General features: G+C 42.2%; 1 protein-coding gene across 4 annotated transcripts; it reads left to right on the top strand.

Moving 5' to 3' along the window:
* Nucleotides 1-453: 453 nt before the first annotated feature.
* eml4 (EMAP like 4) lies at nt 454-25489 on the top strand. 4 transcript variants are annotated; one of them, XM_079362213.1, is made up of 24 exons: nt 454-676; nt 3843-4028; nt 4304-4424; nt 5124-5342; nt 7957-8097; nt 8299-8324; nt 10089-10124; nt 11058-11181; nt 12248-12397; nt 12482-12551; nt 12687-12797; nt 13087-13182; nt 13434-13568; nt 14676-14811; nt 16625-16773; nt 16933-17058; nt 18366-18497; nt 18582-18649; nt 19415-19503; nt 20095-20192; nt 20890-20977; nt 21067-21165; nt 21984-22114; nt 22816-25489. In XM_079362213.1, the coding sequence occupies exons 1-24, from the start codon at nt 652-654 to the stop codon at nt 23269-23271; spliced, it is 3012 nt and encodes a 1003-aa protein (XP_079218339.1). In that variant the 5' UTR covers nt 454-651; the 3' UTR covers nt 23272-25489. The 4 variants fall into 4 exon arrangements, with proteins under 4 accessions (XP_079218339.1, XP_079218340.1, XP_079218341.1 ...); XM_079362214.1 differs by lacking the exon at nt 10089-10124; XM_079362215.1 differs by lacking the exon at nt 5124-5342.

Below are 25489 nucleotides of genomic sequence, written 5' to 3' on the forward strand. Positions count from 1 at the left end.
CATCTCTGATCGATAACAAAGTCAAACTTATAACTCCTCTTCTGTGTTGCATCACCACCTAGTCAATGTTTGTGTAACGCCTATAAATCCCCGCTGGATGGCGCTACAGCTTCTCAAAACAGCTCCCGTCTGAAATCTGACCTACCTACCCCGAGTCCCCCTCGAAAACCCTCCGAACACCCTTCTCCACCCGCCTCTTTTTTGTCACACACACACACACACACACACACACACACACACACACACACACACACACACACACACACACACACACACACACACACACACACACACACACACACACACACACACACACGCCCCTCTCTAGGGGAAGCGAGTGTTGCCAAAGCAGGCGGAGTCGGAAGCACGCAGCAGCGTCGGTCCGTCGTGTCTGCGGCTCCGCGGATTCTTTCGTCTGTGTCTCGGGCTGGTAGACTCTCCGGGAGCGGCTTCTTATTGCACTCCGCAGGTAAGCGTCCTATCTTCGGTCTACCGGACGGACAGACACCGTGGGCAGCGCAGCGGGGATAGATCCGGCTCGGCTCGCATATTGCTCTCGCTGCTACGTTGGAAAACCCCGGACGGAGGCCCGCAGTGTGCGCTCAGCCTCCCGCAGGCCTCCAGCCCGGAATCCCGCTTTTCTCCCGGAAAATGGACGGATTCACCGGCAGCCTAGGTGAGTCCCGGCTGCAGGTCGCGCGCTAAAGATGAGCCTGTCACCTACCCGTGCACGGGCGGGATGTTTTGCGTTGCACGCGCCTTTGAAGGCTTTACACGTGTCACTGCTGTATTTATCTAAAAAGGTCTGCACCGCCCCTGCGGCGGCTGCAGGGCCACAAAACCAACTTCTACTCATGAAAGGAAGGAGACTTCTCAGAGTCTTGTACCCCCCTCTCAAGAAAAAAAAACCCCTGCATCTGATAGGGATGAGCGTCAGCTTGGTTTTTTAGAAATCCAGGTGTTCAGGCTGCAGGAGATCAACTGTGTGTGGTGTTTAAAAGATATCCCAGTCAGCACATTTATTTACCTGACTCAAAATCAAACAGTGCAACATTGCAACTTCCAGTTGAACTTGTTAAATGGATATGTGTTGAATATTAATGGCATATAAAGGTATACATTAGTATGTTAGGGTATTGAGAAAAGGTAAAGCTCTAACTGTCATAAACTCTCAGTACCAGGTGTCAGACCTTCCAAGTGTTCCCTACTGTGTCAGATTTTTTGCTTCATTGTAGTGGATATTAAAGGCTGTTTTCATGTAATATTCACTGACAGCTAGTGGGCAGGGTTGTTGCTGTCGAGGAACTGGTGCCATCTTCGTGCACATGAGGAAGCTGCCTCTTATCATTTTCTGTTATCCATTATGTGTTCGACAGTCGATACTGTGATGACTCAGTTATATGTAACATTGAATGCACAAGATCTCATCCTATCCTCTCAGTTGGAGTCATTTGCCTGTGAACCAGAAGGTAGGGGTTCGACGCCCAGCCACATGTCCGATGTGTCCATGGGCAAGACACATTTCCATCTGTAACTCCTGCAGCTCCACGGTTGATGAAGTAGTATGAATGGGTTAAGTTAATTCTGATGGTCACTGTTCATAGCTGGGAGGCTTTCTGGTCTGAAGGTGGAAGGTGTCTGGTCTTTGTGTAGCGGGTTTAAACTGGGAGAGAGTCTCACATTTAAACTAAAAAAAGACAGCTGTGGTCTGAACTACGAAGCACGTCCCTGGTCTGAGCTTTGAGGGTTTTGTTGTTTGAACTGGAAGGGTTTCAGGACTGAACTGGGAAAGTTTCTGGTCCGAATAAGAAAAGAACCTTTGGTTAAACCCGAGACAATTTCTGGTCTGAACTCAAGAGGATTTCCAATTTATACTGGGAGAGTCTTTGGGTGATCTTGGATGCGAGGCTCATGTCTAAATGTGAGGTCTTCAGTAGGAGTGTGTAGTGTTAACTAGAGGAGAGTCCCCAGTCTGAACTAGGAGGCTATTACATTATTTGTATGAGAGGGTAGGGCAAGAGTTTTGCAAGTGCCTTGTTGTTAAAGCTATAAAGTCGATGGCCGTGACCTGAATTTTTTTCTTTTTTCTTTTTGGTGCTTAACCTTCACATTTCCTGCAGCATGGTTGTAATGGCTGATGACTAAAGTGGTTTACTAATCAGACTTCTTACAAGCGAGGACGGTTGCTCAAACCTCGTGGACTAGATGCTGGCACGCTACCTGCTTGAATGAGTGGCACGAATGGCACAAAACTGGGTTACTTGAAACGGTGTCTGTTCTCGTTATTACTGTTTTCTGTCTTTATTGTTGGAAAAGCCAACTGCATTCCTGACTCATAATTTTGCTGCCCCCCCATAATGTCTGACAAAAACTGAAAGAACGATCAAGCAAGGTACAGTGAGTGCAGGCATGCAAAGAGATACCTGATATGTTCTACTACATATCAATAACATACTTTAAGTTCTTCTTTTTTTATTCAATGATAGCAAAGCAGGGTTATTATGTGTCAACCTGCAGCATCCCCCCCCCCCCCCCCCCTTTGGTTAAAGCAACAACTCGTCTCTTTTCTGCAACAGTTCAAGGCTCAATATAGGTTACAAAGAGGAACGAGCAAAAAATCGGGTAATCATTTTGTACCGGGCTGTAAAAATGTTTATTTGTGGTTTAGAGTTGAGAATTTAATATGTAGACTAATGTGGATTGACTGACTCGGAGCCAGCGACAAGTCGCCACATGAGCAGCAGCAGTTGTTTGGCATAATTTCTCAGCCCTCGAGGTTCCTTCTTAAATGAGATCCAGTGTTTTTTCTGTCTGTGCCTGTGAATTTGATTCAGTGTTTCTCACTACAGATGATGGTATATAAATCTTCTGTCTGTGTGTCTTTCTAGATAACTAGGTTTAAAGGATCCAGTTTATCTGACTCTCTCAGGGCTGTAAGGGAGGACTGAACTGACGTTGCTGGGGGTTTTTTCTACACTATATATTGGGATATAAAAAAAGGTTGTTATGCCAGATCAAAGTTGGGTGTTAATCATCTACACATAGTTGTAGTTTATTCCTTAAGCAAGCACCCTGCTTGTTCATGGAGATACAGATCAAATGTGCTCAGTGGAGCCGTTTATTATTGACTAGAGACGGAGCGAGATGAGGAAGTGAATGTATTATTTGGATGGGTAAAAGTGCATCTTGTAGCAGTGACAGAGAGCAGCATTGAAAATACTTAAAGGAGGAGTTTAGCCTTCTGTTTGTTTAAGACTGGTAAGACCGTGTCGTTCTCGTCACGCTTTTCTGAACATAATGAGTTTGATGGTTATGCTGCACGTTTCGGTCGGACTTGTTTGCAGGTGTGTTTTAATTGCCTCGTGTCTGAAGCGCCGGCACTTTCCCTCATTGTAATTCGTTTGGCCTGTTGCTCAGCCTTTGCGCTCGTTGGCCACCCTACCTGCTGGCACAGGGATCAAGTGCAGCTGCTGATAAAAAAAAAAAAAGTCTTGCATAACTGATTGTCTTCTATGATCATATAACCGACATGCTCTATGACAGTGGGAACCTCACCAACAAATAAATAGGTCGATAGATACTTAATTGATCCTGAGGGAAATTCAAGTTTTTGGATAGATATTCCAATAGTAATGGCAAAACAATCGATCATTTCTTCCCCACTGTAGACAAAAGTCTGTTTCGATCAACTAAAAGGCCAAACCACACGACACGCGGGTTTGCAGCCCGGCTCGCCTTAACGAGCCTGAACGTCTCATCGTTTGTCTTCAGTCTCATTATAGTGAATCGTTGCGTCCCTGGTCAACAGGATATTGACTGTCAGTGTGTCTTTCCTTCTACAGATGACAGTATGTCTGGAGCAAGTGTCTCTGATGTCAACGACCGTCTTTCTGCTCTGGAGCTTCGAGTCCAGCAGCAGGAGGACGAGCTGACGGTGATGAAAGCTGCTCTCGCTGACGTCCTTCGTCGCCTCGCTGCCTCGGAAGTGTCGGCCTCCTCCTCAGCCAAAAAGCAACAGGGAGGGAAAGGTAACAAGAAGTACCTTCTTTGTGCTTGATTATTTTAATTTTTATTCCCCCCGCTGTCTGGGAATGCTCGCTTGATTGAGTCTCCTGCTCAGACTTTACTCCTACTCTCTTTCAGAATGTACTTCAGGTTTTTTACGAATAAAATCATAACGTATTCAAACTTCACCAAACAGATCAGCGTCATGAAATGAAAGACATCTCTTAGTAGTGATGGGTTAGACTTAAACTGGTCCGGTTCAGTTTTGCATGTTGACAGCAGTGTGTTGTACCCTCAGGTGGTGCTTCGCTGCGTGAAGCTTACTCAATGTCCTGTATCCCAAATGGAGGAAATTCTGGGCGAAAGCGAGAATCCACGTCTGTCACGAGGAAGGAGACCTTGTCATCGGCCGCCAAGAGGTTAAACACACACACACACACACACACACACACACACACACACACACACACACACACACACACACACACACACACACACACACACACACACACACACACACACACACACACACACACACACACACACACACACACACACACACACACACACACACACACACACACACACACACACTGTCGTTTTGAAGATTTCTCCTTGTGTTGTCAGTCTCACTTGTCTGTTAACTGTTATTTATTTTCCTCCAGGCTCTTTGATTTAAGCCTCCAGAAGGCCTGCTGAACAGATACGAAACACGTTATTGATACTGTCATGACACGTCTGCTTGTTTTGACTTAGTTAAAGCAGAGAAGAGCACCGTTGTCACTCAACACCCTTTGATTAGTTAAACCACTGCAGTAGTCACTGTTGAATGAAGTGGTGTTAAAACATGTTCCGCTTGAGGAGGTGAATCAGTAGAATAAGTAGATTCATATCAGAAACATTTTGGCCTCACACAGTCCTGGTTTTGTCCACAGTGAAGCAGACAGGAAGGAGGAGGTCAGCAGCCAGCGCTCTCAGATGGATTTTGGTGGTTTGAGTCACTGCGGTAGAATTAGATTTAGTAGACATAAAGTAGAATAAGTAGATGTAGAATAGAAGCAGTAGAAGAAGAACAATCAGTCGTGTGTGGTGTCATATGGTCCTGGTTTTGTCCGCAGTGGAACAGACAAGAAGAAGGAGAGCAGCAGCAGCCAGCGGTCTCAGATGGAGGAGATCCAGGAACGTGAGGAGCCTCCTCGCCTCAAGAACTCATCTCCCTCTCCCGCTTCCCCTCAGCCTCCCCAAACCCCTCAGTCCCCCCAGACCCCAGTGACCCCCCAGCCACAGAGAACGGCCCAGTTGGCTGACAGCAGTAAAGGCCACACCCCTCCCAAAAGGTTTTACTTTGTAATCTGTCGGCTGGATCTAACCTCCCTTCTTGCTGACGCTGCTCTGACATCTCTCTGGCTTTGGTTACTAACCCGAGGTCCCACAGTCCTCCTGCTTTGCAAACACCTGATCACCTTACCAGGTCCAGTACAGGTGCTCCTGATATGCTTAACAATCTAGCTCATCAGGTTTGTGTAGGCGGAAAGACAACCAGCAGGACTGTGGCTCCTCAGTAGCTGGCTTGATTTAACTTTGTGAACATCAGGCTCTCCTCAGGCCTCCAGGAGATCTGGGCATCTCGTCAGGCCTCCCGGATGTCAAAGAGATAATCAAATCTCATTAAATCCGAGCCACCTTAGAGGTTCTCGGGCTTCATTCACCAACATCTTTGTAAGACTTTAATACTTTAATTTGTTCTTAAGAAGATTTCTTGGAAAAGTCTAAATCAGATGTCCTCAAAAGTCGGAAGCTTGTGCCAGTTATTCCATATGAGCACAGAGCGAGACTGTTGGGCTTTATCAAACACAAGTCACACAAGATTGCAAAGAGAAGCTGAGAGAAATAAATAAGGCTTACATTTAAATCAATAAACACTGGACTCCAATAATCAAAATAATCTTAGAGATTGCTGCATATGATGTTTTATTTCAGGGAGTCTGTAATGGAAATAAACTCCCTCGTTCAGAGAAGTGAAAAGGACTCACACCAGATGAGACTGGTTTGATGTTAAGTCTGAGTGAAAACGTATAACCAGAAACAGAAGAGAGACGACCTTTCGTAGTTGTTTTTCAGTTTGAATGATTTGAATATTGAATACCAGGGTGTAAAGGAACAAATGTGTTGAATAACCGTAGTGCTTGGGTTATATTTTTTAGTTCAGATTAGACATTGCATAACTGAGTAAAAAGCTGACAACATATAAATCATGTAATTATACATGTTAGTCAAAACATAAAGGTGCACATTTAAGGGAAACACAACGACCAATAGTATTGCACTGGCACATAAATGTGTGTGTTTGAATTATTATAATGTTTTGAGCAAATCCCAGATTTGTAAACTGATTATCGGGATCTTCTTGGAGACGGCATTATTGGTTTTAAGAGGAAATCAGATTCAAGGAATGTTTGGTGAATGAGGCCCATTGAGTTCCTGAAGTCTTCTAATGCCTCCTGGAGGTCATGGTGTGTCTTCACCTCAACACCTTGAGGATTAATCTTTGCTGGCTGAATATTCAGATCTGGCTGTGTGTGTTTTGAAACATTTTCAGCTCCCAGTGTCCTCTATCACTCTACCTCTCTGGATCTCCTCTTTTCTAACTGGAATTTGCTGAAGCTTCTTGGAGATTACAACGTCTCCAAAGCCCCCCCGACCCCTCCCTCTTCCTCTTTTTTTGCTGATAGACTCAGAGTGGGCTGCGAGTGATTTTTAAACGCACATTTCTCCACCCAGCTTCACCTAAGAAACTCCTTTTCCTTTTCCTCCTCTTCCTACTCCTCCCGTCTACTTCCTCCTCCTGAAGCAGGCCTTCTGCAGCCGGGGGCTAGATTTTCTGATGTGTCCTAGTTCACTAACCTCTTCCTGGGTCATGCGTTTAACTTATTCCTGCTGTATTTGTGTCTCTGGATGATGAAAATGAGTCATGGAGGTTTACATGTTTAGCAGCACGAACTGGATCTTTAGCATCAAGGAAAATACTTTTTATTTGATAACCAGTTATTTCAAATATCCATTTATTGATATCTTCAACCACAAAGTAACACTACACAAGCTATCCAAAAGTCTGTTTTCTGTCTGATGGTTTGAGAGAGACGTTTTTAGAAGTGTACATCAGATGAACTCAAAATGTGAAACCAGTGAACTGCAGTCTAGACCGCCTAAAGACAATTTAAAGACACCATCTTTAACAAATGATTCGATTTCTTTTTTTTTTTTGCTTCCGCCGGTCAAACACGTTCACTCTGTCATCCTTTGTGTTTCCAGACATTGTGCACGTCCATGATATGTCGGACATTGGCACGGATAAACAGCAGAGTGAGCAAGTGTCAGAGATGATTGCCTTTGATCATAATCTGACCTGACTCTCCAGTGGAGGTCATGACTTCCTGTCAGAACGTTCTCGTCTAAACTTTTCAGCCATAGTGTGTAGTATGAAACAAGATTTTTTTTCCGAAAGTAGTTTTTTCTGCCTTCAGTTTCATAGAAAACAACTAGATCGATAGATAGATATTTTATTGATCCTGAGGGAAATTCAACAACCTCTACTACACGCCCATCCATAAGTGTGATTTTCTCAAAATCAAATGGATACCTTATATTCAAATCCTCCTCATCCAGTAACCACAAATTAATAAATTAACTACTCGGACCTAAAGTGTTGAAGCCAGCCCCAAGTGGACACTCTTAGAACTGCAGAGGTCGCGTCTTGATGTCAGACGCTTTAACACTAATCAATAATAATAAAAAAAAGCTCATCAAGGATTCAGGAATGAAAAACTTAAAGAGATCGAGATATCGGTGACTTCTTCCCCCTCCTCATCACCATTTTCATCCTCCTCCTGTTTAATGCCACACTGTTGAGATTTGGACTGTGTGTGTGTGTGTGTGTGTGTGTGTGTTCAGGGGACCAAGTGTGAAGAGATCCTCTGGTATGGAGCGCTCCCAAAGTAGCACCTGGGACAGTTCAGAGGAAAACAGGAACAAACTTGTGAAAGCTGCATCCACCTCCAAACTACTTTCTAAAATGGTCAAGAACGCTGACAGGTAATTACACAACATACATGAGTAACAGTATATCCAGTGTATGATACATGTAGTATTTTCTGTACAGACTCGGGATGTAAATATGTATCACATTTACATATAGAGTATGAATACTATTTGCACTCATGGATTGGATCCATAACATTAACATTTAAATGTGAATCAAAAGTAAGATGTTTGTTTTCTTCTCTCCTCTTTTAGACACAAAGACCCTGTGGTTAATCAAGGTAAACGCACTGCTCTCATCATCTTGATATAAAAAGGTCCTATAGTTAACATCTTCATATTCATCATTTGTTAGAGCCAATGAAAAGGAAGCATCCATGCTGCTTCTCTGACAGGTTTTTTTTTTTTTTTTTCATGTCAACAAGAGTTTAACTTTAGTCTGTCATGATTCAGAGGCAGTGATGATGATGATGATGATGATGATGATGATGGTGGTGGTGGTGATGAGTGTGATGTCGATTGTGTTTGTGGTGATGATAATGATGATGGTGTCATCATGGTGGCTCAGGGGCATCCACCACATGTAGCAAATTTGTGTAAAATTACCATTGAACTGGAATAAATCGCCATGGAAACACATGTTGCAGGGATAATGAGAAGGTTTCTTTGGTAGGCAGACATGCCTATCAAGGTTGCATGCACAGTAATGCAAAAAACTTTGATTTTAATTTTTAAAAAGACATTTCTCGTGTCTGTACTTTATATTTCATCTCATCGAGTTACCTGCGTCACATTTCATCTGATATCCTTTTGAACAAGTTTTTTTCTGATTGATGAACTCAGAGTGCATAGAGTCAGTTCATTTTCATGCTGCGTTCCATTTACCTCGGAGCTGGGAAGTCTGAGCTGGGAATGACGTCACACCAGAGTTGAGCGTGTTCCAGTTTTGTTCGCTAGTGCCAGACAATAACGACACACTATGTGATCGTATGTGCACAAAAATAACATGACGGCACATCTACAAAGAGAACTTGCACCATACTATCGGTGTGTTTGATTTAATCGCACAAAAAGAAGAGCAAGCGGCTTAGAAACACAACAGTTACAGCTTTAAACGTACGGTTGATGCGCATAGCAGCCATGTTGGATTCTAACTCGGGCGACTACATTTTTTTCCGACTTTCCGACAAGCAAATACAACTTCAGGGGTCATTCCAGTTGACACCACCGACTGGGAACTTGGAATTTCCCACTTCTCAGTTCAACTGGAATGCATCATCCACTTTATGAAATCAGTCAGTCACAGTGAAGCCGGAAAGGGATCACAAATAGAGACAGAATGAGTTGATCTGGAGCTTCATTTTTCAAGCCTTTAAGGGGTAGTCCATCAAGGTTGAGTAGCAGCGTGGCCGAACAGTACACGTGCCTCAGATTTCTTGCATCATGTAGCATTAGACAGACACACACACACACACACACACACACACACACACACACACACACACACACACACACACACACACACACACACACACACACACACACACACACAATATTCGAAATTTTGACAATAAATGCATTTCACTCGCCTCGCCGTTAGCAAGACAGACCAGGCCAGATGATACTAAATGGACTGTTGTTATGTTGGGACCATAATTTGAAACACGCCGATGTAGTAATTTATCTCTCCACAAAGCCACAGTCATACCAGCAATCATAATGTCTAATTAGATTATAGACGAAACTAGTCCGATAATTACCATCAACTCCCGGAGCTAATGTTCTCATGCATGAGCACAATGCAAGCTCACATTAGCCCTGACTCATTGAACTCTTAACTGGACCAGCTAAACTACATTAGCGGAGCAGCCTTAACTTTTCTATGTTGATGGACCATCACCCCCCAGACTAAATGCTCCTCCATTGTAATGTTGTTGTTGTGTTTTTTTATATTGCTTTAGTTGTTGTTTTCTTTTTTGTGTTGGTTGGTGTTTATATTTGTGTTGTTGGTGTTGTTGAGTGATGATGTCTTTGTCTCAAACCAGCTAAAATGTCAACACGAGAGAAAAACAGCCAAGCTGGTAAGTCCTGATGTGTTGTCAGAGCGAGCTTGCAGGCTAACAACAGGCTAACATCATTCTAGAAGCAGCTAATGACTGTCTCCTGCCCTGAACCAATCTCATCTCTCTGTCTCTCTCTGCTCTACGCCGTCAGCCTCGCTCACTCAACTGCTCTCGCTCTCCTTCAGACTGATCAGGTGATGTCACACCTGACTGCGGCTCCGCCCCCTGCTCTCCTTTACCTCCGTTTAAGGTTGAACAGGTGCTACCTGAAACTGTGTTAAGCTACCAGACGAGACACACTTATTCAAGGCCCTTCCAATGCTACAAAAAGAGGCACAGCCCAACACCTTCATACAAAGTATTACTTTACTTTGCCATTGGCATGGTGTCACTCTCATGTTTGTATTTAGCTGTGATTCCAAGGAGGTAAACAAAGACAGGGCAGGTGTTTCTGTCTGATCTGCTTTAACTGCTTCACCTGAATGTCATCAGTGCTGCCTCACCTGCCTCTTTCCTGTCCCCTTACTCGCCCTTCACGTATACCTCACCTGTCTATCAATGCACCCCAACTGTCCCTAACATGTCCCTCAACTTTCTTGCACCTGTCTGTCGAACTGATCTGAAATGTTTCGGATCCGTGCTTTGTTTCAATGAACCTTTGAGGTTTTGTGTTGTTGATCAGAAGATGTTTTATTTTTATTTTGTTTACAGACTGATACTTTTAATGTTTTATGTGTTTTATAAAAGTTGACATGTTGGTCACAACCAGAGGTTGTTGTTTATTTAATTTTTTTGTTAATATATTTTAAAAGAATATCAGTCATTGATGGATATCTGATGAGATCCCAGCCACCAAGATGTTAATAACAATTGGTTTCTGGCATGTAAACTATTTTTTTAATTTTTTTATCAGCATGTTTTTAATCTCTGTCTGTTTGTGTGCTTCTACAGAGGGAAACGCCATAAAGATGTTCATGCGTGGTCGACCGATCACCATGTTCATCCCCGCCGATGTGGAGAACTATGACGATGTTCGGACAGAACTTCCCCCAGAGAGACTCAAGCTGGAGTGGGTGTATCCTTCATTCTGCACACAGTGGGGCCATCGATACTCTGAATTAATGAATGACTTCTTCTAGCATTGATCCTAAAGATTAAGTATGCAGCACATTTCATACATTAAATTGCACAACATTGCTTTATACATTTTTAGATTTTTATTTTTTTTTGATGAATTTATCGTCGAGGACAGGAGATAGAGAAGGAAACTATTCATCGCCCAAACATTGTTTTATCTTTGAAGAAATCACTTTGGTGGAAAAAAGGAGGGCTTCATCGGCTCTGGAAAAAGAAATCCAACAAAAAAAACATCCAACTTGACAAATTTTGGAATGATTTTAACTCGCTCAAATGATAAGTCATAAGTGATCCCGGAATATTATAACCTGCAACCTGTAAATGGGTTTAAATAAACTGCTTTAAAAAAGAATAGATACTTGAGCTTTCGTAATGGAACATGACTGTTGTAGATCAAAGTTGATATAGAGTAAGTTGTATATTCAATGAAAGAGACGGATGTGAAGTGTTGTTTGCATCAACAATGGCTCCATGACCGTTGAGCAATGGAGCCAAAACTAAGCCTTCAAACTCTTAATCGTAATTGTTCAGTTTTCATCAGTTTGTTATAGAGACTTTCTTAGTCATAAAGTGGATCCTTAGCAGCTGATCCCCCCCCCCTCCAAAGAGCTTCTGTTTGAATCCAACAGAGCCCCTATGATGCACTCAGCAGGTCTATTTGTGTTGGCCTAACTTCAATAGAAAATGTCAATAAGTCTCTTTCAAGTTCCCATCAGGTCTTCACAGCATACCTAAGTATTTGTCTTTGGTGATGATGTAAACAGCGTTATATAGCGTAGCTTCCATGCTGGTAATTCTCCAAACAGGGACTATGTGGACTGTCTGTGTGCTTAGTATATCATACACTCTTTATTGATAATTACTTGTTACAATCTCATTATAAAAAACGACTTTCGCTTTGAGAAAATCTCATCAGATCCCCAACAGATGTTCAGGTTTTTTTCAAGGTGTGTTCATGACATTTATTACCAGGTGTTTCCAGATGTTTCCTTAACCGCCTGCAGTTACGGTTACCGTGGCAGAGAATGCAGAGCGAACGTCTACCTCCTTCCAACCGGAGAGATTGTTTACTTCATTGCCTCCGTTGTGACTCTGTTTAACTATGAAGAACGAACTCAGAGACATTACCTCGGACACACAGACTGCGTCAAGTGGTACGAAAACACCTCCGGTCATAATTCATCTGCTGCTTTCCTATCAGCCAGTTGTTGATGTCATCTGTTGTTTCTCCCGTTCAGTCTAGCCATCCATCCTGATAAGATCCGGATTGCGACAGGACAGATTGCAGGAGTGGACAAAGATGGACGGGTAAGATCAACGCGATTTCCTTCTGGAGATGATTTTGAACAAAAATGTGAACAATTTTTGAGAAGAGGAAGATTGACAAACGTATTTCCATATCCAAAATCGATGTCATAAAATAGTTTTTGTCGGTGCTTTCAGCCGCTGCAACCTCATGTTCGTGTTTGGGACAGCGTCAGTTTATCGACTCTGCAGGTTATTGGTTTGGGAACATTCGAGCGCGGTGTCGGCTCTCTAGCCTTCTCCAAAGCTGTGAGTATCACAGGTGCATCTTGGGAACATTTATGTGTCCTCTGATCATTGAAACATTCTTGTAGTAGACTGCTGTTGTGCACACATTCAGTCTTGCACCATGCCTTACATCTGTCTAGGATCATGTCCTAAACTGTCTCACATTGTCTCTCATCTCTGTCTCACACTATTTACTCTTCTCCATGTCACACCATGATCTCTGTCTCGCATCGTGTCTCACACTTCTGTTTCGTATCATGTCTCAAGTCTCTTCTTCACATCCTGTCTCAAATCTCTGTCTCTTTCTCAGGACTCTGGTCAACACCTGAGTGTTATTGACGACTGCAATGATCACATGTTGACAGTCTGGGATTGGCATAAAAAGTCAAAGATCGCTGAGATCAAGGTAATCGCTCTGCATACAGCTGTGTAATATTATTCAGTGTGAGTTCAAGTGTTTCACAGTAATTCTTCTTTGTTTCATTTCAAAGTTCAGTTATGGTTGGAATGACAAAGTGTTGTGCACTTGCTCTTGAATTCAATAAGCTCTTGTTGGTTGTGCTTCAAGCTCGGTCTTATGGGACCCTCGCTTTCACTTGTTCTGACACGATCTAAGCCGTCCTCTGTGACTGACTGAGTGAAACTGGTTTGTTTCAGACCACTAACGAAGTGGTCCTGGCTGTGGAGTTCCACCCCACCGACGCCAACACCATCGTCACCTGTGGAAAGTCCCACATCTTCTTTTGGACATGGAGCGGGAATTCACTGGCTCGTAAACAGGGGATCTTTGGGGTAAGGAGACGTTCTTTTTATTTTACTTCTATAACATTGAACGAGAAGCATGAATACACTAAATGACAGAATAAAAAGCTCTTAACAAGCTCGAGTCTATGTAACGTTTAGCATCTTGTCTGGTTTCTTTAAAACTTAAGATGTTATAAGATTAAAATATGATGACAGGAGGAGGTTCACTTCTGTTATAATCTTTTTAAACATTTTTTATGTATAAAGGAAAAAAAAGAATACTATTCTGCATGAAGGGCAACTTTTCATTCACACCTTGAACAGATCAGAGGAGCTTAGAAAAGAGCCTCTCTGTGCAAAAACAAAACCAACTTTGAGATTTTTAAATTTAAACGAAAAAAAATAAAGAATCACACATTAACTGATTTAAAAACATCATGCTGTTGCACCTTTTCCTCGTTTTACAGAACTTAAACCAAAGCTTAAAATCAACATTTAGATGATTACGGGTTTGGTTTAAGGAGAAAATAAAATCAAGTGAATTTGATCTCCAAGCAAACGGTAACTTCCACCCAGCTGACCACAAAGAAAACAACGTTCAAGATAAGACGTTTTTTCACTCAGATTAGAGCAACTTGCAGTTCTGACATCAAAGGTTGTGACATCCTTTTAAAACCTGATTCATACACATGAGGACGAGGGGAATGCGCTAGTTTTATGTTTTCACCGGCTGCTTCATAGTTTTTAAAGCTCTTCAGGAATCAACCAACACTATGTGCTTCTAACCTCCAACTCACCTACAATCATCTTTATTTCTGTCAATTTTTTTAAATTAAGATTCACCCCAAGGGACCTTTGATCGGCGGGTTAATTTATATACAGCCAGTCATGATGTGCATCGTGTTGAGCATTTCTGCGAGAATGTGGGCGTGTAGAGGGCAGAAATTGGAGGCTTACTGGAATTTAGGAAGGCTTCCTTGAGTGTGGTTGCAGGGGTTGTGTCTTGTCTATCAAGTATTTAGTTGTTACACATATTTTTCAGGACGTGTGTGAGCATGAAGACTTTTACTGTGATTCTTTGAACTGCTTTATAAAGTCCTGATCTGGTCTGGCTTTATTTCAGTTTCTTTTCTTCTTCTTTTTTTTTTTTTCCAGAAATACGAGAAGCCAAAGTTTGTTCAGTGTCTTGCCTTCTTGAGCACTGGAGATATCCTGACCGGAGACTCTGGTGGAATCCTGCTGACCTGGACCAGGAACTCAACTGAGGCACCCACTGGGAAGGGACCAAGAGGTGAGGAGGAGAATGGGGACGACAAGTCTTTGCTGGTACGAAGCACTAAAGCCCCGTTTCCACCAAGTGGTCCAGGGCAGTTGGATTCGGCCCCCATTTATTGGCGTTTCCACCATTAAAAGTTGGGAATGGTACCAAAATAAGGGATCCATATCGTCCTACTTTTTTGGCACCCTTCTGTTGGGGTGCCTAAAGGGTCCCTTTTTTTTTAAACTCAATTGACTTAAATTGAAAACCACTTTTTGTCCTTAGGTGGCAACTCAAAACTGTGTCCCGTTCTTCTTCTTCGTTGAACTTATTTAATAGCTGGCGACACTGTGTTAGGCTGCTATGATGTTGACTTACACTCCACTTACCAAATAAGGGCACAGTTGGCTGTGGAAACGCAAACAAGATCAGAACCAAACCGGACTGCTTGGTGGAAACGGGACTTGAGTAAATTTGTGACCGGAGGGAGCAGACCTGGATCCTCTTGTCTCATTCAGATCCTCCTGAATCGGGTCTTACAGTGTTAGAGTGAAAAAACTGTGTCTTAGTGGTTAAAATTCACCATGTGTGAAAAACATGTTGAGTATGAGAGCACCACCTAAATCTGTTGAATGTGTGGCTGGTTGTCATTATTGATAATTAGAAGTAAAGCTGCTGATGATGTACGCTGACATTCATCAAAGTGATCACACGTGTTGACTGTAGTGTTGGACACTTAGTGTTCTGTATTTTGATGCACAGTCCCCTCTTGAAAGTAAATGACAGGACAAAAAAAGACATTCTCATCAGAGACTTGAGGGAAAACGTTAATTAGTTGAGAATGAGAAGCAAGTGGTCTGATGCTCAAGATGGTTGTTGCCGTGGTAACAGGGGGACTAGGTGGTCCTTCTATGTGAGCCAGGCTCCATGTGTGTTCTTCAAAACCGCTGTGGACATTTGCATAATTTGCATGGACCGTCTCAGAGTCTGGTTTGAGTGATCAGATCTCAGTTTATCCTCCGCGTGCGTCCCGGGTGTGTTTACATCTGCACCTGAGGCTGTCCACAGGTTTGAATTACTCGCACAGATGTTTAATACCAGATGTCAACAGAGCTCATTTTCATGTGTCAGTTTCCATATTTTGTTAACGGTGCATATTTATCTGCCCACACGTTCATAAACACATAAATAAAAATAAACCAAGAAGTGTTTTTAGCTTCCCTTTGTGTGATGTCAATAACTCGTATAACGTAGATGTTCTCATCATTGACCGTAGGGTCTGACTGGATGAATCATCTTGATTTAATCCTCATCAATCAAGAACGTTTCTATTGTAGCCGCCATACACTTTATATTTATAGAAACAAGCTGAAGCTGCAGATATGTAAACAAACTCTGACATCCGTGAGATCAATTTCACATGGCAAAAAAAGTCTCAGTCATGGTTTTAGTGACATGTTCTCGAAGTGATTTAAAGAGAGGCCATGCCGATGCAAAGAGTGAAAGGTTTCCGTGGGTCATCCGACTGCTAAAACATTGATTTACAACAGAGTCAGAGTGAGACTAAGTCATCACAGTCATTGTAAGCTCAGGCAAAGCCATCAGCACAAAGTTCGGACAGGAAGAGAGAAGAAGGCTTTTTCAGAGGTAACACTAACAGGAAGTGTTGCCTGTGTGTTTTGCTGCCTCCTGCTGGCCTCTGCAGCACATCAACATTAGGGGAGCTCGTCATTAAAAAGGTGAAAAAAAAGTTGAATCTAAAATGATTAGAGTGCTGTCGTTACTCGTGACCGTCATTAGTTTAATTTTTGTTTATTATGTCTCACCATTTTCTGTTTGTGTGCAGCGTTCCAGATCAGCCGGCAGGTCAAGGCTCATGAGGGCAGCGTGTTCTGTTTGTGTGAGATGAGGAGCGGCACTCTTCTGACTGGTGGAGGAAAAGACCGCAAAATCATCCTTTGGGACCATGAGCTGCGTGCGGACCGTGACATCGAGGTGAAAAACACACACACACACACACACACACACACACACACATGCTCTAAGGCAGATATCAAGTAAAGATTTTGAACTAGATTTCTACCAAAATCCAAACACTAAAAATAGTTGCTAAAGCTATTGAATGAGGTGATGGAGCTGAGTTTGTGTCTACAGGTCCCAGATCAGTACGGAACCATCAGAGCCGTGTCCGAGGGAAAGGGGGAGGAGTTTCTGGTCGGGACCTCACGTAATTTCATCCTGAGAGGAACATTTAATGATGGCTTCCTGGTGGAGGTCCAGGTGAGTCTCCATGACACGACCATGATGACAGTCAGTTCATCTCACTTTGGTCTTTCTTTTCTACTCAATGAGAGTCAAACCCACAGACTGAGCAACACTGTGATGAAAGGAAAACCCTGTAAAAGGCTACAAGCAGCTTACAGTCTGACCTGTTAGTGTTTCAGTATTATTGAACTGAACACAAACATTTATGGAGGACTATTCATTTGCAAAGCAACAAAATTAATTTTAAAACTTCTTCAGCAATTGAAAATGTAAAAATGCACATTTGCTTTTAATATACAGTAATAAAAATATTGATACATGCCGGCCATGAGACCATATTATATTGACGTGCAAAATATCATGATGCTACGCTGTATTGATTTTATAGAACTTCGTTCTGGTTTTGTCTTTGTGGATGTGATGTGTTCAAGTTCTCCAGGTTTTTTTTTAGCATTGTCTCTGTGTTGTGATGTATTCACAGTCTGAATGCTGTGTGCTGTGATGTGTTTATTGTCTCTGCCTCTTTGTGTTGTAAGGATTTTACATCTGAACTTTTTCTCAGTTTTTGAGTTTTGTTAAAGGCAGCTGTGGCTCAGAGGTGGAGAGGCGGCTAGTTTTGCCCCTTGCACTGTCTGCGATGCATGCATGTTTGAATGAAGAGCTGAGAACTGGCTCTTATTGTTTTGAGTTGTGAGACAATTAAAAAGGGCGGCCCATTTACTGTAAACCGTGGTGTGTTCAGAGTCAAATTATTGTAATCACAGTTTAATTGTTTGACAGTGTTGATATAGTTTTGATGCGTTCAGGGTCTCATTCATACGTGTTTGGATTAATAGATGGTTTCCATATTTCTGTACGTTTCAGACATAATATAGAAAAAGTGCAAGATCTCAGCATTTCTATTCTTGATGCGTTTAGGGTCTAAGTATTTATTTTTGGTGCCGTCCTGCGTTTCAGTATCTCTCTGTTTGTTCAGGGTCTTGGGGTGTTCTTGTAGTGATGTGTTCAAGACCTCCCTGTCTGGTTGTGTGTTGTGAAGTAATTGTGGTCTCATATTGTCTTTTCTCTTCTTTTTTGGTGTGACTTGTTTAAGGTTGCAGTATTTTTGTGATGAGATCAATTTAGGTTCACCACATATTTGTGTTGTGATGTCTTCGAGGTTTCAGTATCTGTTGGTTGTGATGTGTTTGAGGCCTCCGGGTATCTTTTCTGTATGCAGTCTCAGAATTGATTTATTTGACGGCCTGTGTTGTTAAAGGTCTTCATGTCTTCTGTTAAATGTTAATATGCTCAGTTTTGTTTCTGTGCTATGATGTGTTCAGGGTCACACTGATGAGCTTTGGGGTTTGGCGTCCCATCCCTCCAGAGCGATGTTTCTCACGTGCGCCCAGGACCGAATGGTGTGCGTGTGGAATTCTGTGGAGCACAGTCTTCTATGGAGCCGAACGCTGGAGGTAAGGGGACGTGGGGTCAGTGCCTGCTAGCTGATTGATCATCTGAATGATTATGGATGATTGACGGCTCTCTCTCTCCCTCAGGAACATGGACATTGTGCAGACTTTCATCCCAGTGGAGCTGTGGTCGCCATAGGAACACACTCAGGAAAGTCAGTACAGATCATAGATTAGACAGTCGCACACACATGCCAGCTACTCTGTGTATCTACATATCGTAGGGATGAAAGGATTCACCACTCCCAATTGATCACTGATTTGAGCAATAAAATTGCTCCTACATCAGTAAAACAGATCCCTGGTGAAACTGTATGACAAACTTGTCGTTGGCTTTTATGATTGTTTATTGAGGTTTTCCTGCTTTGTTCTGCATACTGTTCTGTATATCTACACTCTCAGGTTGGCCTTTTACCTTGTACAAGAGTAATGTTAGTGCTAGATGGGTCACACAGAGAAAAACAACAGGATATCCAATGTGACATTAACAGAGGAATTAATAAATACACCACAGCATTGCTCTTCTATCTAACCAGACACAGTGCACTCTATCATGCTGGGTTAATTCCATCCCCATGAATAGTTCAGTTTAAATTGTGTGTCTTTGGGCAATAAAACACGTCCACGCCCAGCAAACTGTAAAAGGGAGAAACATGGCCATGCTTTTGTTTGTACAGCAGACGTTGTCATTTATCTCTTGGACCAATATTTCACTCTAGCACTGTTTTCCTAATCATTCAAAATATCTTGTTAAGGAGAAATTCACATTCTTAACCTATCTGTTAATAGCTAGATCTACAAGTGTGTCTTGATTGCCTGTCAGTTTGACCCGTCCCACGGTGGTCCTGCTGTGTCTGTCCAGTGTTGCTGTAACTGGTCTACTCGTCTTGTTGATGGTCTGTCTGGTCTTTCTGTCTCAGGTGGTACGTTCTGGATGCGGAGACCACTGATCTGGTTGCAATCCACACGGACGGGAACGAGCAGCTGTCGGTGATGCGCTTCTCTGTTGGTAGGTTGAGCAGAATGAAATCATTCAGAGAGGAGTGAGAGTGGGGGATGACGTGCCAATTAGAAACAGGGCTGGGAGTTAAATCCTGTGCATTAAGGACACAGCACGTTCACAGAAAATAATTATTTGTCATCACTGGTAAAGAAGATTTATATTTGAGCTGTGCCATACATCGCACTACAATGAGTGCTGTTAGCTTTGCCGAGGCTCCCAGCATTTCTTCCAGCATTCATTTTTTTGTCCATTTCTTCATCTCTTAAATTTGATGAAATGACAATTTTTTTTATTTATTTATTTTTATTCTCGATTGAAGCCAAAATTTCACTTTAAAGATTGTTTCATTTTTTTTTACACTAAAACCTTAATGTTAATAAATAAGTACACAGCATGCCTCATTCTCTCACTATTGGATCGAACTGCTTTCAAAGCATCAACAAATCTGAATGAAAGCTGGCGTGCTCCCTGTGTGTTGGGTTACACTTTGTGATACGAGGTGCTCTGTGGTTTGTCAGTTGCGATGATGTTGATATAAATCTGTTACAGGAGAAGTACAGAACATGTTGATGAATGCTCCTCTATGTTCATCTACAGATGGCTCTTTGTTGGCAGTTGGATCTCATGATAACTTTATTTACCTGTACACCGTCTCAGACAGAGGACGAAAGTACAGTCGATACGGGAAGTGCACAGTGAGTCTGTTTCTTGTTCCCTTTTCACCTCATTTCTTTGCCATTTTAAAATATTCTCCTCTCAAATCACGTTGTGATGTTTAAGTCTTTCCAGCCGACAGATTTCCACATGAAAGCTGGAACATGTGGTTAACTCTGAGCAAAATGCCTCTGCTCTCACAGACCCATACTTAATGATGAAACCTCATCATTCCTCTGCATCCACGTCCCACGTTACTACAGCGGTGTCTAAAATCATTCAATCAAGCCCTACTCTGAAATCACTATCGGGAATTTCATGTTGACAATTATGGGTTTCCTGTACTTTACTGTTGTGGGGCTTCACTCTGTTCTTTGTCATTTCTTATTAAACCTCCAGACACTCCTACAAACTGTTAAATTCACTATAAAGTTAATCCAGATGAAAAGTGTTCTAGTGTTTGTTTTAATACAAGTAGAAAAGGCCACTGGTGTTTTAGCCAGCATTGGCTTCTGTATATAGAGGAAAACAGTATGTGTGAGAGCCATGATGAGTTTTTACCCGTGTAGATTAATTGTTAAGTTGTACTTATTGTAAGGGGAAGATCCTTGGTGGACAAGGATGAAGTCAGATTTCTGAGGGCTTTGCCCACTCAGTATGCTGGCCCTCCTCCCCAGCGTTCCCCCAGTGTGTGTGTTCAATGCTCAGCTTCATGCTTTATCTGAACATCCTCCACAGGGACATTCCAGCTACATCACACACCTGGACTGGTCACCTGACAACAACTTCATCATGTCCAACTCTGGAGACTATGAGATCCTCTACTGTGAGTACTTTTAACGTAGCACTGCATACTTGTGGTAGTGTGTCGTCGGAGTGCTGAAATGTTGTTATGTAACTATGATGTGTTTTCAGGGGACGTACCAAACGGTTGTAAGCTGATCAGAAATCGTTCAGAGTGTAAAGACATCGACTGGGCAACTTATACCTGCGTACTGGGATACCATGTGTTTGGTTAGTACACCTGTTAACATGCACATTTCTAAACCTGCACACCTGGACAGCTGTGCACCCAATCAGCTTTACACCTGAACATCTTTAAAACAAACAATTACTACTTATACAAAAATGACCACAGCTTCTGCTAGAATTAATACAAGGACTAATACTCCTACTAATACCTACTCACTCGAACTTCTACGACAGGTAGTGATACATCTGCCATTATTACACATTTGATTAGACACTTGTTGCCTGTTTCTATTGCTAATACAACCTCTGATGGCGTTTGAGACTAAATGCAAATTTAATAAGAGATAAAGAGTGTACATCTCTGCTGTTGTTCATAACAGACTTCCACCCAACGTTAGCAGCTGTGCCTGGTATAGAAAGTAATCTGACCAAAGAATAATAATAATAATGATAATAAATTAGACTTTTATAGCACTTTTTTTAAATACTCAAAGATGCTTTAACAAAGAGTAACAACAACGAACAACATATGAATAAATGTATCCATGTCACGCTGAAAACTTCTCTTTTCTTGTCGACCTTCATTTTAACTTTATACGTTTTTACATTGTACTAAAAACAGGAGTCTCAGAAGAGAGGAGATGCTTTGTGCCAGATTTAGCTAACGAGCTGATTTCCATCTGTTTTCCCATTTTGAACAAACTTCAACAAGCAGAACACGTTTATTTTCCAATGTAGCCTTAATGCCACAGCCCATCTCTATGTGTAGGTTTTTGCATATCTGTCTGTGTTTGTGTATTAGTGTTTATCTCTGTGTGTATAACTGTGCGTGTGTGTGTGTGTGTGTGTGTGTCGGTTAGGTGTGTGGCCGGAGGGTTCAGATGGCACCGACATCAACGCTCTGATGAGATCTCACAACAGGAAGGTGATCGCTCTCGCTGATGACTTCTGTAAGGTTCACCTGTTTGCCTACCCATGCTCAAGATTCAAGGTAAAGAACACACACACACACACACACACACACACACACACACACACACACACACACACACAGTTGTAATTAAACGTTCCTTGCAATTTCCTAATTAAACATATCTGGCTGTAAAGCCTTATTTATAGTTCATCTTCACTGTAGCATAAACTCTCCTTCAAATAAGAGTTGGCAGGGCGATTTCTAAAGCATATTGTGTTTAAGGTCATAAATATTGAGCAGCAGTTGATTTTACTGACATTTTTGGAAAGAAGAAAAAAAGGCGTCATTGGAGGAGACTGAATTTAGCTCCATAGCCCTGTTAGCTTATGCTAATAGTGCTAATAGTTAACCTACGTAGAAAGGAACACACAAAGGTTTGTGATACAGAGAACATGTTTACCTTCCCATCATAATCAAACTGAGTATCCTGATGCATTACATGTGGTGCAAGCAAGGAGAGGAACATTTAGACCAATCACAGGGCTTGCACAGGAATGAAGGCTTCTGCATAGTTACAGCGTTTGGGAACCTATAGTGTGTGTGCTTGGGCGTCGATTGGACGCAGTAGTATAAATCAAGCATCACTCAGGGAAGGATTCTTATCTTATGAATAATCAAATGGAACAATATTGTTTAACTGGGTTTAAACAGAAGATGGATTGCACCCTTCCAGCTTGCAGATAAATAAACAAGAACACTTCATGTCTGTGTGTCCGCAGGCTCCGAGTCATAAATACAGCGCCCACAGCAGTCATGTGACAAATGTCAGCTTCCTGTTTAACGACAGTCATCTGATCTCCACGGGCGGGAAGGACACCAGCATCATGCAATGGCGTTTGGTGGAGAAAACTTCGCTCTCTCTCACTGACGGTCATCTCTCCAACTCTGCTGCCAACCGGGCAGAACCTGTCTTCACTCCACCCCCACCTGCCCCAGCTGCACCCACCCAGGAACCTGTCCATCCCCCTACAGCCAACGGCACCCAAGAACCCTCCTTGGGCACTACGCCCACCACAGAGCTACCCCCACCCATATCAGAGCTGACCCCGCCCCGCTCTGAGTCAACTCCTCCCCCCTCAGACAGCACAGTCAGTCTGAAGGACAGCCTTGAGCCGAGCGATGACACGGCCACGCCCAGTGATGAGGGTCTGCCCCCCTTCACTCCCCCCTCTTAGACAAAGGGAGAATGTGTGTTGTGTGTTGGTACAGCTATGTTTGTGAGGACCAGGTCTTTTTTTTACCTTTTGAAGAAAATTTGACAGACTGAGGTCTCTTTGTATTGTCCTCAATAATTAACTGTTCGATCTTTTCAGTTTTTGATAAGGGGTTTGGCATGTAGCTGAATGTTTAACTATACGTTTTTGCAACACAATATATAATTAAAATGTGAACACGAACATAAAACAAGTATTGATAGTACTCATCATCTCTGATGTCCATCCAAAAGAATCTTCCAGAAATCCACTTAGAGCATCATGTTTTTACATTCTCCTCAGTATCAAAGTAATCCAGTGATAGTTGTCTGTTTCCATGGTAACAGTGCAAACAGGTGTTGCTAACAGCTCGTTTGGCACACTGTTAATGGAGATAATTGGTGACTAAATGTGAACAAATGAAATCAAGAATGATCTGTGATTGTAGTTTAATGTTATTGTTAAGGGTGTGTATAACATCAGTGAGGGTCCTCACAAGTATAGAAGTACAGTCATATGTATGTCTGTATGTGTGTGTCAGAACATGAGCATGTGGCGACAGTGTTGCATGTATTCTCATCACTCACACATAACAAACATGCGGTCATAGTTTGAAACAACTGGAGAGTGTGACGGAGTCGAGAGGAGAGCAGTTACCTGGCCCACACACACAAACGCCAACACATTACAGTCTCGCCAAGGTCCAGGTTTGCTTTTCGCCTGTCTGTCACGGGGGGGCAGCAGAGAGCAGAGGATAGGTGAAAGTACCTGTTGTGACAGCCGTGTCTCAGGTAACTTTTTCTCCTCCTGTGAGACTAGAGCAGGTGAAGCGTCTGGGGTTAACAAGTCTTAAGTGTTTTAGAAACTTGTATTTTACATTTGGTAACTTCTTTTGGGATAAAACGTCCTCTTTGCATGTTTTATTAGAGTTGTAAAATAAGCTATCGATAAGATTATTGATTCAAAATTATTATTAATCAGAGGACTCCTGTGAAGTGAGGTCCAGAATTTAAAGTGTCAAATTTCTCAGCAGATACTTATTCATTCAAGCCACTTAATTTTGTTGTGCTTTCTTTATCTGAAAAAGACAAATATGACATTTCATGTTAAGCATGCATTAAGTACAAAGTATTTTGTAGAAGGAAACGGCTTGAACTGAAATGAATGAACTAAAGCTACAAGAAGCCTGTGGAGGTGTCAAACTTAACTCCCATGGTGAATTTCTCTGATAGCCAATCACAGAGCTTCTTCTTCTTTTCTCTCAGGTCAGGTTCAATCTTGTGCAGTCTTTAAGGACATGGATCTGGGGCCTGTTACAAGAGTCCCTCCTGAGATGGGTAGATTTATGACCAAAGTGTCAAGAAATTGATACTGAAATCAACCTGATGTAAATTGGAAGTTAAACAGGATGTGAATGGGAAGTTAACAGGAAGTAAGGGAAGCATAAAGTTGACCTCCAGAATAGAAACTGTGACTCAATTTTTATTTTTTTTTAAATCTGAATCCGTAGTTGACAGAGTTGGATCTAAGTGAGACCTATCACCTGTCAGGGGAGAGTGTGTTGCAGCTCTGTTTGTATATACTGCAGATTTCTGTGTGTATATTTCTGTTCACAACCAGGGGGCAGCAGTTCCTCAGCAACACTGTAAAAATACTCAGCCACCCTTCATATTCAACACTTGCATCTCTCAGCCAATAAGGTTGGAGGATATACATGATATCCTCTCCTCTGATTGACTGGTTTTCAGTGACTCACTGGATGACTGCTGACCATGTTTTTGTTTTGTTTTTCACCTCTTCTGGACCATTTCTTTTCAAAATGTTTTCTGAATGTCATGATGTCACTCTGGGGGCAGGGCCTATCAGGGGCAGGGGGGAGGGGGGGCATTCATGTTTTTTTGCCTTTTTAATACTGTTAATCTTTAACATTAGTATTTTCTATGCTTGTCTCTCTGAAGGGCTTGTACAGAGATCAGGGACACTCCTGGATGTTCAGGGAGGGGGTTAAAAAGGATTGTAGGAGTTTCTGGATTTAAAGTGTTTCAACGTTCAGATAAGACAATTATACTGATAAATGATAATGACAATGTTCATGTGACTGTTTTGAGCCAATCATGTCTTTTTTCATGCATTCCTGTCAGACGACAGACTGTACTGAAGATTTCAACAAAAAAATGCAAAAATAAAAGTTTTCAAAACT

Source organism: Symphodus melops (genome assembly GCF_947650265.1).
Source record: "Symphodus melops genome assembly, chromosome: 15".
NCBI lineage: Eukaryota > Metazoa > Chordata > Actinopteri > Labriformes > Labridae > Symphodus > Symphodus melops.